Genomic DNA, 12,045 nt, shown 5'->3' on the forward strand with positions numbered 1-12,045 from the left:
AGCAGCCTAAAGCTAGGAACCTGCTAAGAAGTGTGTGGCGATGCCGAGAGCCCTCTTCCCATAAAGCTTTGAGAAGTCTCTTCGTGACAGCTGGAGGATTACACTGCAGGGAGACAAGTCTATGCCATACGGAAAATACATCAGAATCCAAAGTAAAATGCTGTTTGGATAAATATCATTAATACATACATTGCATTCCCACCACTATTCTCAGAGTAAATGTGTTTCACCAGCAACATCCTGCTTGTCTTGGTCCTAGGAACAAGTCTCTGCTCACGGTGACGCTGGACGGCGACTGTACTGAACTCTGTATCTGTTCACTGGGACCCCGTGGACGTTCACCGTCTCACAAGTCGTTTTGCAGGGCACCATCTCCTCGTCTTCATCTCCCATTAGCCAGTCTTGGACTACATCGATGGCCTCCATGCTCACGTTCTCTTCTAGCCACCTATTGTGCCACTCTTCAAACTGCTGGTGGTGCTTTAGCAGCACCATGGGCTGCACCTGAAAGCAGGACAGGAAAGATCAAACCTTCGCCTCTGTGTATCTGAAAAACACACGCTCTACACCACAGCACAACCAGCAGCACAGGAAACCTCATACCTGCACTTAAAGGTCTCTATTTCTTAATGTTTACTACTCCCCCTTAAAATACACACAGTACAGTAAAGGCTGCTAAACTAACCCAAAGTACAGAGCATTTACCAGCTCTCCTCCATGTTTCATCCAACACAGAGCAGCAACTTCTGGGTGCAGTCTGCAGGGATTCAGCCACAAGACTTCTTATTGGTACCTGTCTTTTGGCTCACAGCCTCAACCTCTGCTACCACCCGAGCTACAGAGAGAATAAGTAATAGGAGATGCACCTGCTTGGCTCTGCAGAGCGCTCCCCTCCTGTACATGTAATCCTCCGAGTTCATGATGAACATCATTTTGTGGGTGTTGAGCTTGAACCTGCAGTCCACGTTGCAGGCACTTTCCACCCCGATCAGCCTCTTCCAGGAGCTCTTCACCTCGCTCCGCAGGGCTCGCACTTGCTTGCACTGCCACTTGCGAAACTTCTTCAGGTTTCTAGAAGAGGAGGAGGGTCAGGGAGGCTGTGTCACACTTGGCTATCCCTTCTCCTAAGCTAGCAGAGCAGATAGCACAAGGGTGACATTTGTCTTCCCATGTTTAGTTTCCAGGCTTTCTCCATTTCACTGACAAACATTTAGTGGAATGGGACCAAATTAGGGCTCGGATTCCTTGCAGGACAGGCTGCTCAGACAGCACTAAACCCACTTTCTAAACCCAGCTGCAGGAACAAACCTCCATGCACTGGTCATGGGCTTTTTCTTCAGCATTCTTACGCACTACACTGAGCTACAGCAGCTGCTTCAAAGGTGAGTGTGTTTCCCTGGAGCTGCTTGTACGGTGCATCCCCTACAGCCACGGCCCACGCCCCTAAAATCACTGCCCACACGCAGAAGGAACACTTTACCTTTGCAGGAAGACAGGTTTCAGTAAGAAGCCATCATTCTGGTTGTTTGGAGCTCCTTCTACTCCAACATACTGCTCCATGTAGTTAGCCAGGTGCTGCACAAGAGACCAATTTCAAGTCAGGTTTCACTCTCATCAAGACGAAACAGCACCACAAAGAAGAGTTTACTTCCAAGCTGCTTCTCCTGAAGCTGCTGGTACCTCACTCCAACTCCAAGTCAACTCCAAGCTGACTCAGGTTAAAACTCTTTTGCTAACAGATCCGTTTCTATCAGTGACCGCAGCCCCACATGGAATATTCCCACCTCCCAGTTAAACATCTCCTGGCAAAGTCTCCCATTTGGAACAAACAAGTGGGAAAACATCTCAGACACCCACTTTGTCCGGAGTACAGCAGGCTGCAGGGTCACTGCAGTATTACCTGGACCTCCACGGGATCTTCTGTCTGGGTTTCTTCTGTATCCAGAAGCTCAATGGTCATGATCACCTGTCCCTTCCGCTGCAGAAACATCACCTGTAATAAAGTTACAGGCACAAGGTATTGACCACAACAAAATGCTGTATATTCACAAGTCATTTGGACAATGAACATAAACCAAGAGAGGAGCAAGCAGCAGGGCTGTTCAGGGAGCCTGGATGCCACTTTCTGGACTATGCTCTGATCTTGGTGCCTTCTCTCCATGTTTCTCCCTCTCAACACTGTGGCCTCAGAGCTTCCAAACCCCGTTCTCCCAGAAAAAGTATCACAGTCACTTAAGTTCCATGTCAGCGAGTTCTTACCTTGAAACAGTTCTCATCTGCCATGCAACGTTCAGCCTTCCACTGGTAGCTGGTCTCCTTTGCTGCCCGGACACACCTGGAGGACAAGTTCCCTCCGGCAGCACCTCGCTTCCTTTCGTTCAAATACAGCTCGACAACCTTCAGGCAGATGTCATCGCTCACTAGGTGGTGAAGCTTCCATTAAAAAAGGGGGAATTCAGTCAGCAAGTCTGTGCCAAGAGTCAACTGGTCAAGTGTTATGAAAGGAGCACAAAGCCCAGTGTGGTGTCACACTAGGGCCACCTTTTACCTTCACACTCTGCTGCTTTGGAAAGGAACAGAGGAGTGTGAGGGGCTGATGGGCCTTAACTGTAACCAAGCAGCAATTAGCAGACCTGAGTAAAAAGTACTGGGCTTTTTTAGTGTGCTTTAGATGTATTTTGGGAATGGTAGAATTTTGGAAAAGCTGGAAGTTAAAAAACATTGGAAAAAGCCAGGAGGAGTAAATCCCCTGAAGTGGTGCCTGTGCTGAAGCTCAACAACCTCGCTGCACTTCTATCAGCATTCCCCTGCACAGAGAACTTCTCTATGATCATACTTCAGGTTAGTGACTCCTCACTCCACGGGGTACAGTGAGAACCCTAAGAAGGGAGCTGTGCAGCCCCCCAAACACACACAGTGCAGCCATCAGATTAGTTACCTGGCGGACAATGTTCTGCACCAGCTTGTCCATCGTGAAGCCAATATAGGCATGGATAGTGAACATCTCCCTCAGAGTGTCCTCGTACTGCGTTGGGTCAATGTTTCCATCCAGCAGACTCCTCACCATGTCCAGGAAGGCAGGGTAGTACTCCTCCAGTTCTACCTCACCTGGGTCAAGGAAAAGAGCAGCCACTTAATGAACGTAAGAGCTGGAGTGAAGTCAAGAGCTACAAGGGCCAGCACCACTCAAGAACCGTGATGTTCAGTACAGAGAACCTGCTTACAGACAGATGGTTCTCTGTAAGGACAGAGCTATCTCTCATGCACCTCCATGACTGCCTTGGGCAGTTTGCTCTTTAGCTGGGGACCCACCTACTTTTTAAATCAAGCTGATTAATACAGGACACCGGAGAACATCTGCCAACAGAAGTCTCTATGACCTGCACAGGAGAGCCCTCAGAAGATCAATTACAACCAAGCTATCCTGCTCCATCAGCTGTACCCACAGATCAGAAACAGAGTGAAGATCTGTACCTCTGTGCTCCCTACGGACCTGCCCTGGGCTCAGCTACTCACACACACACAATCAAGCACAACCACCAAAGCACTGAGAACAGTCTATGTCCTGTGTTAATTCTTACTTGGCTGCTTCAGTCTTAGTTCCATGGCTGGATCGTTGGTTTTCTCTTTCCTTCCCTCACAAAGGAGTTTCTCTCTCTCTTTCTCAGTCCGATATTCTAGAAGCTGCTTCTGAGCTTGACGATAAATCTTTAGGAGCCTTGAGCAGAGAGTCTGGTGAAGGCGGAGGAAGAAATACCAGTTATTATTGACAAAGAACAGGCTGTAAACATCATCCAGGGTGTTGTGGGGCTCAGCAGCTGTGACATCGCAGAAGGTTGCTTTTGCCTCCAAAGGACTGCTTGGAGGGCCAGGCACGTGTTTCTTCCGTAGCTCAGGAGTATCCAGGTTCTGCCCCTGATGGTTTTCTCTGTCCTCATCTGTTGATTCTTCAGAAATGCTGTGCTCAGGGGGCTGGGAGAAGAACAGCTCAGGGATGAAGTGATGCACGATCTGCCGGATGGTTGCCTGATCTTCCTTTTGGATGGTAGGCTGCCTTTTTACGTAATAGCTGATCAGAGACGCCGCGTCTTCCAAAATCTGCTTATCTTCATAGATAAAGATAAGATGAGGCTCGTTTGTGGACGAACTTCTCCCCTCTGAGTGCTGCTCCTGATGCTGCAATCAAGAGATAAATACATAAAGATCCTTCCAATCCATGCTCAAGAGCCATTCCTGCCAGGAGAAATAAGCCAGTATTAACACTCTGCTGGGGAGAGTCTTTTGTGACCAAGAGCTCTTCAGAGCACTACGACTTCAGCAAGGCCCCAGGTGCTACATAAACCTCCAGGTAATGCCATAAAGGAAGGGCACACAGGATGGATGAGCTACTCATACACCCACCTCATCATAGACGCTCTCGATTTCGTTCAGCAAGCTCTTGGAGCGCAAAGCTTTGGTGTCGTTCTGCTTGAAGTTGACGGCCTGGTGGTCCAGGGACTTCAGGTAGGCTTTCTCATACTGCTCCCTCCAAATTTTGTTGAAGCCCTGCTGGGCCTCCCGCCATTCCTCCTCTTTTGCTTTCAACCTGCAGAGAAGGGTGTAATCTACCTCAGCTCAGAGAGACAACCAGGGAAACACACCCAAAGCATTTCTGAGGTAGCCAAATCAGGCACCAAACACTCAGCAGTACTCCCAGATGTAATAAAGATGTAAAGCCCCACAACTGGAGAGGAGGTATCTTTTGAAACATCTGCAGAAAATGGTTGTTCAAAAACGCTCAGGGGGAAGTCTAGAAATCCACAGTAGTTTCCAGCACCATAACTGTCTCCCCAGAGCTCCCCTTAAGGAATCTGTCAGCTTTGAAAAGTTATTTGGGTTTATTTTGGGGTATTTTTTTTGTTTGGGGTTTGTGGTTTTTGTTCTGGTTTGGTCTTTTTGGTGTTATTTAGGGGTTTTTTTATAAGATAACTGAAATACTCATAACCACCTCCCAGAAATGCAGAGAAATATGCTGGACGTGAACCTATAAAACTAGTTGGCTTCGAAATCTAACTGAAAATTGAGGGTTTGCTCTAAGCACTGCCTGGGAAGTTTCAGGACAGAACGAAGCATTTTCAATAAGCAGCTGAAATATTTTTTAGACAGAAACATCTTCAATAACCTATTGGAATATTTTTAGGTAGTTCTAAGAATCTGCTTTTGTTATAAAACCAGAAACAAGCTTTACAATCCTGTATCAGGTTCTTAAAGATCCCAGGTTAGCCCAGGAGAACAGGAATTACCTCTTAAGAACAACAGGAACTGCAGTAACTGGGTTTTTCTTAAGACTCTCAATGATCTCTGGTGCTTTATCGCCGTAGATGCGGTAGATGGCCCTGCGCTGGATCACCTCTGATGTTCCTCCCAAGCAATCATCCAGTCGAAATTTCTCCTGATCCTCTTGAGTCAGCCGTGAGAGCTTCTTCTGCACGCTCTCCAGCACACGTATTGTGGCTAAATTGGTCTCCAAGACAACATCCAACTGTTAAGAGTGTCACCAAAGGCAGAGTGTAAGAACAGGCACAGCAGGAAAATGGAGCCCAGGTTTGTGGCATGCATTCCAGTCCCACTGGGTGGAGCTAGAAAGCATCCACAGGGTTTCTTACTGGAAAATAAACCTCTGCCAAGTTTTCCCAAAGGTAACGTGCTAATTAGAACTGGAGTCGTGTCTAGAAAGAACTATGAGACTCCAAGGAAGTGGAAAACACCACATTCTAGCTTAAACCAGCAAACACTGCTAGAACTTTCAGTAACTGGGCATCAAGTAATTCAGTCAGAATCCTCTCAGCTGCAGGTTTTGCCTTCTGAGGGGGCACACAGGAGGAAAGGAAGCTCAGTACCTCAAAGCGCTCATCTTCACAGCGGTGCAGCTGCTCCTCGTAAGGAGTCTTCTTGGAGCTGACAAAAGTGGAGTCTTCAGACCAGGATGGAAATGAAACCCAGGTATCATTTAACACCTGCAAAAGCACAGAGACAAGACACTGAACAGAGCCTTCCAAGCCCAGAGCTGTGCTCACAGGGTCTACACAGCGATTCCCTAGGTTTCTATTGGAGGTTGCAGAGCCAGTTCACAAGTCACTGCCATGAGCTGCTGCTCAGACCAGAGCTCCCTGTGGGACTGCCAGAAATTCCAGGCTATTTAATATTCTTTTCTGACAGTAGGATAAATCTGTGTGTGCCCACAGACTCCAAAGAGTCAAGTGAAAGGTGCAATTTGAGATGGGTTTAGGTCAAATGAGTAAAATGCACATGGATACCCCAATGGCAGTAAACTGGATGAGTAACTGATGTGAGATTAAAGCCATCAGCTACTCAGCGTTACAGAGGAACCCACAGACAGAAGCTGTAGAACTAAGTGTGATCTGTGCTCAGGGACTGAGAAGGTTGATCCCAAGGTACCTCCTTGCAAATGGCTGTTCTTCCACTGCACTTTGGCTGCTGGTAGGTTTTTGGGAGAGCCCGGTAACTGGATCCTATGCGTTTGCAGGAAGCGTAATCGATCTCCCGGCTCATTCCATCCCCAGACCGGTCGCTCAGTGGAGAAGCAAATGAAAGTTCTTTCACACCCAGAAAGGACTTGAACTGTGCAAAGAGTTCTGGAAATTTCCTTCAAAAACACAAGGAAGAGCATTTTGTTATTTCACTCTGCTGGTATTAGGCTGGCTAAAGGGAGGGAGAAAATCCAAACAAACTCAGCATTGCAGAGAGAAACCCACCGACATTTTACCTGTTACCTTTCTCTGATTTACTTTAGGGTTTTTTGAAGCCAACTGGCACGAGAGGCTCTGGTCAGAGCTCAAACTATGAATCCTTCCCCAGCTCTGCCCCAAGATTTCCCATTTATATCTGCATTGCATTCTGAGAGCTTAGAATAGGCGGTGTGAACAGAGATCATCCTCCAGAATTCATGAGATTCTCTGTCCCCAGTGACTGAGTAACTTACCCTAAAAACGGGGTAACTAGCTGGAGCAACTCAGAGCCAGAGACCAACTCCTGGTTGAAGAGAGCGATGCAACGGAGGAAATTTTCATAGACTTCCTGACTCTTCAGCACTCTACGCACCTAAAGCAGAGTTCAGAGAGAAGTGATGGGATTGCCTGAACTCCACTTCTATGTAGTTCATATTCTAAGTAGCCTCAGCAATGTCACAGTGACAAACCTCTGCCTGCATCCCAACAGAAAAAGTGAATAGGCATGAAAATCCTGAGTTTCAAGCAATCATCTAGTAACTCCAGATGGTTGTACGAGGAAATGTCACTGAAAAGTAGACAAAACCCTGTCTCCAAGAGACAAGCAGTGAGGACAAGGATAATTATCAGTTTCTAGTCATCTTCCAAACCCACCTACTTTCTCTTTCCTTGGTCTGTCTTTATGCCATGAGAGGTCAGGCAGCCCCTAACTGCTGACACCCAGATTGTATAGGAAACCAAGCAAGTAATAACACCACCAACGGGGTAAGTCTGCAGCAAATGAGAGCAGGAGAACTACTGACCTTGTCAAAGAAGGAAAACTCCTGCAGCGTCCCGTACTTCCCCACCGTCGCCACTGACAGGTCTTTGGTACCTCTCAGCTTCATCTTCTTCTGTGAAAGGAACAAGCAGGTGACACTTCAGCTTCATGACTCAAATGCTGTCCAATGCCACTTGGCTGACATGTAACAGCTCTCTAAAATTCCCTATTTCCCAGACTTAGAAGCTGCTGTGTGGAGTCCTCCACACCATCCTCTACCAAATGCCTCCCAGATAAGAAGATGCAACAAACAATGGGATCACCTGAGACAGAATTCCAAAGACAGAGTCAGTTGAAGGAGTGATAAATTCGCCCTTTCCATGGCCAATCTCAGGGCAGAATATTTACTGCTCACCACGCTGCTGCACACAGGTAAGCATACTTCAAATAGTCCCCTTTTCTACAGCAATACTTGTTTTTCTAAATAACTTGTAAATGTTGGTTCTCCTACTCAACACCTGCACACCTCAGAGATGTTACTCATTACAACTTTAAGCAGCTAATTAAACACAACCAGCAATATCAGGGGCTCCTAAGCTTTTCCTTGCTAACAGATACCTTTGCTGGGCCAGAAACAGGGCGCAACAGCAGCGGTCTGGATCGCTTTTTGCTGTGTTCCAGGTTCTTCTCATGCTCGGTTTTTTGGACACTGTTCACTTCACATGGTCCATTTCCTGTGAACTGAAGTAAAGAAATGATGATGCCAAAGTTTTCTTCTCAACTGGCACAAATAAAGAGTCCCAGACATCTGAACAGGCCACTGAGTGTGTAGTTAAGTCACCTGTTCTGCAAAGTCCCAAGGAGAGGAGCAAACGTCAGCTACTTGCTGCGTGGTTTTCTGCAATGTTTCTCATTCCTAAAGCATCTTTATGCATTTGACACACAGAGACTACTCAATATGCTGCCTTGTTCTAGGCACACACATACCAAAGACCTTTTAGCCTCCGGGAGGAACTGTCCAAACTCTGACAGCAGATCCTCCTGTCCCCTGAACAGGTTTGCTACTTCAGTGAACACCTCTTCCTCTGACATGCCTCGGAAGGGTCGTCCTTTAGTGTTCAGTTGCTCTTTCTAAAAGAGATATGCAGGGTTGTTAAACAGAGTCAAAACCATACCTCAGTAGGCAAGAAAACTCAGCAGCTCAGCCAAAAACTGTCTGCTAGATAGCCTTGGGATAACCCTCGTGGAGCCTCTGTGCATCTATTCTCACAGAGTATCAATAAATCAACTGACAGCTGGTAAAGACAGATCCAGACACCACCCCTTTACACCTCAGAGTCTGGAAAGTTCTACAATTTTCACACTTTTGTCATGTGGGGTGGGTATCTAGGTGGCACTTGCTGGGCAAAGGTTAGTACTGGGAACTGCATAACCCCAATCAATAGGTGGACATTTCATTTGGCAACAGCTACACTGCAAACCCAAGGTTTCTTCCCTCTATGTAGGTTTTTTACCTGGTAAGTATGAAGAATCTCTAAAAAGGATCTGTAAATTTCTGGATGGTCAAGGAAACGGGTTTTGATCTTATTCACATAACTGATGGCGTTATTGAACTCCACGGAATCAGACTCCAGAGGGATTTGGGCTTTATCTTCTTTGTAGGGAAGCTGCTGCCTAAACTCCTCCGAGCAGTCGCTGTGATTGTGTGAGTTCTCCTGGGAGTAATGCAGCAGGAGCCCGCTGCCAGGGAGAGCGCTGGGAACCGGCTCCGAGGGCACCTAGTGGCATGAGACACAAAAGACAGCGACTGGTGGGGAAACAGAGGAGCAAGTTCAAGGGTCCAGCACCAGGATGCTCCAGAGGTTTAGTGAAAAGAGATTAGCACGTGAAGAAAGAAAGGTAGGTTTAATCAGCCAATACATTTCCCTGCCTGGTTTATTAAACTATCAGTTAAATAATGGTAATAACCATGATTTATTACTAATAACCATTAGTTATTACCATCAGTTAAATAAATCCTGTAAGCTCTGTCAGGGAGTTTGACTGTCACTGTGTTATCTGCTGCGTGGGTGGACCAAACACCACAGCTCCTGTTACCACTGGTTTGTTTCAGAGGAACTGTCAGTTCTAAGTGTATTAAAACATCAGGCTCTTAAAGACCCAACATTTCTAAGCACCAGAGATCCAAGGGAAGTGAGATCTAAAAGATATTTACTGCTACTAATGAAACCACAAGTTTATCAGCAGAATCCAGGTAGAAACTGAGCCACTACCAGTGTTAGAGCAGCAGTCGCTCACTGTGGGATGTCAGCAAGTGCACAGTGATCCCTCACACATATTTCCTGCCTGTGCTGAAACACATCCCCCTGTTTTCTCTGCAGAAGACTGGAAATGTGATTCTTCCAGGATCTCCCTTTGAAATGTGTCACTACACACACCACAAAGAGGAATAAACCTGTCAAGCCAATTACAGTTTCAGGGCTCAGGATGTGAAGTGGCATTTCATGTGGGAACATCACTCCTGTGTAAGCTGAACAGCTGGCTGGAGAATAAATATGTGCATTTATATTATGCCCATGATCACAGACTTTGAAAACCACACAAAAACTTCAGCAACATGAAACAGGTGTAAATCCCCAGAGCCTGAGCTGTGCAAGAGCTGTGCACAGTGACAGACATAGCAGGATCTGTTTAGAGAACACGAGCTCTATGACCTACCTGACTGTTCAGAGGTGACTGTATACTTAACTTCCCATTCTTTGGGATTTCTATCCTGTAGCCCAGAGGGAGGAAAGCATTGAATCCTACGATGAGGTCAGGATGCTCATGGAAAAGCTGTGAAACACGTCGGATCACTCCAGGTGTGTCAATGCTGAAAACAGAGAGGAGTTTGTTACTGGTGTTCAGAGCAGAAATACAAGGTAAGCCCAGGAAAGGACAGAGGCACGTGAAGCTTCTTAGGGGTGCAATTATTGAGCACGTGAGTTTGGGAATCTCAGCCCATCCACTGCAGCCCCGTACTGGGAGTACTGGGAGTGTTACCCACAGAGGGGGTGTGCAGGTTACCCAGAGCAGGGGAGATAGCCATCACTTGAGTGCTGGCAGGGCACAGACAGGCTCTGCACTCAGGCTGCTTTGTTTATTTTCCAGATCTGCATTTCAGAGCAGGGAGTAAGAACAGATTTGCCCTTTTACATGGGTTTTGTCTCTGGAAAGTGACTGGAAGGCAGACAGCCCCCCATTTCCAGTGTCTAGGGACTGCACTGCTGGGAGACAGGTCAGCAGGGTGCCTGAGCAGAGATGGAGGAAAGGGGTGAAGGCTGTGGGACCCCTGTGCAGGCTGGGGAGCAGCCCTGGGACACAGTGCCTAGGCTTTACCTCTGGCTCTTGAACTCTTTCATGATCTCCAGGAAGCCGTTGTAGGTGGCGGGGTCGCTGCCAAAGCGGATCTTCACCTGGTCCAGGTAGGACAGCGCATCCTCCACCTGCGGGGGAGAAGGTGGGTGAGGCCCCGAAAGGGGGGAACAGGCCTCGGGGCACCGAGGGAGGGGGGAACGGGCCCCGGGGAAGGGCTGGTGGCCCCGGGGGGAGGCACAGGGTGCCAGCCCTGAGCAAGGCAGGCCCCGGTGGGGCTCCGCCGTACGGGGGAAGGCGGGGCTCACAGCACCGGGGGACGGCGGGGCACGGGGGGGACGGCGGGGGCGGTCCCGGGGAGAGGGGCACGGGCTCCCCAGGGAGGAGGGCACCAGCCGGGCTGGGCAGAGGGGCGGAGGTGCCCCGCGGCATCGGGGGGGGGGGGGTGGGCGGGGAGACGGCACCGGGACACCCCACGGTACCGGCGGGGGGGGGAAAGGGGTGGAAGGGTTTAGGCACCAAGGGCGGGTTCGGCACCGCGGCTGGGGCGGGGCAAGTCCCGGCGGGGCGGGCAGGGCCGTCCCGGGGGGCCGGGGGCGGCGGGGAGCGGCCCTTCGCGGGGGAAGGGGGAGTGGGGGGGAAAGAAGGGGGGTAATCGCGGCGGTCCCGGCGGGCCCGGCTACCGGGGCGGTCCCCGCACTCACATGCACCGGCAGCTTCTCCTGCGCCGCGGCCCGGCCGCCGCCCCAGCGCGGGGCGCTGCCCCCCCGGCCGCCGCCGCCGCCCCCCGCCGCCATGTTGGGAGTCGGGCAGCGGCGCGCCCCCCCCCTCCCTCCTCCCTCCTCCGCACCCCCCCCCGTCAGCGCGTGCGGAGCGCCTGCGTCAGCGCGCACGGCGCCACGGCCCGGCCCGGCCCGGAGCGGAACCTTCGCGGCCGCCGTCGGCGCCGCCCGGGAGCGCGCGCGCGCCGCTTCCGGCATTTCAACCGCCATGGCGGGAGTCGCGCCTCAGGCGGGAGAGCTGCGGGGAGAGCGGCGCCGTCCTGGCCCCCCGAGCGGCCTCAGGGAGATAAGGCGATCGACGGGGGTCCGGCGCTGGCGGGGTGAGTGCTCATCGGGCTGGGGAGGGGGGTTCGGTGGGCTGGCGGCGCTGGGGAGCCCCCGGGGCCTCTGTGGCGGGAGCGCTCACAGCGCAGAGTCCCCG

At 50.1% G+C, this 12,045-nt stretch overlaps 1 protein-coding gene across 1 annotated transcript; it reads right to left on the reverse strand.

Moving 5' to 3' along the window:
• SIN3B (SIN3 transcription regulator family member B) lies at positions 1–11,639 on the reverse strand (the record flags this gene model as incomplete). Its single annotated transcript, XM_084276268.1, has 19 exons — positions 1–504; positions 867–1,071; positions 1,481–1,575; positions 1,901–1,993; positions 2,260–2,433; positions 2,939–3,108; positions 3,582–4,176; positions 4,402–4,585; positions 5,283–5,521; positions 5,880–5,996; positions 6,439–6,646; positions 6,983–7,101; positions 7,532–7,621; positions 8,107–8,229; positions 8,476–8,619; positions 9,003–9,266; positions 10,207–10,360; positions 10,867–10,973; positions 11,547–11,639. The coding sequence occupies 19 exons, from the start codon at positions 11,637–11,639 to the stop codon at positions 274–276; spliced, it is 3,405 nt and encodes a 1,134-aa protein (XP_084132394.1). The 3' UTR covers positions 1–273.
• Between the last annotated feature and the right edge of the window lie 406 nt (positions 11,640–12,045).

The sequence above is a fragment of the Gallinula chloropus genome (assembly GCF_964237585.1).
Source record: "Gallinula chloropus genome assembly, chromosome: 28".
NCBI classification, from domain to species: domain Eukaryota; kingdom Metazoa; phylum Chordata; class Aves; order Gruiformes; family Rallidae; genus Gallinula; species Gallinula chloropus.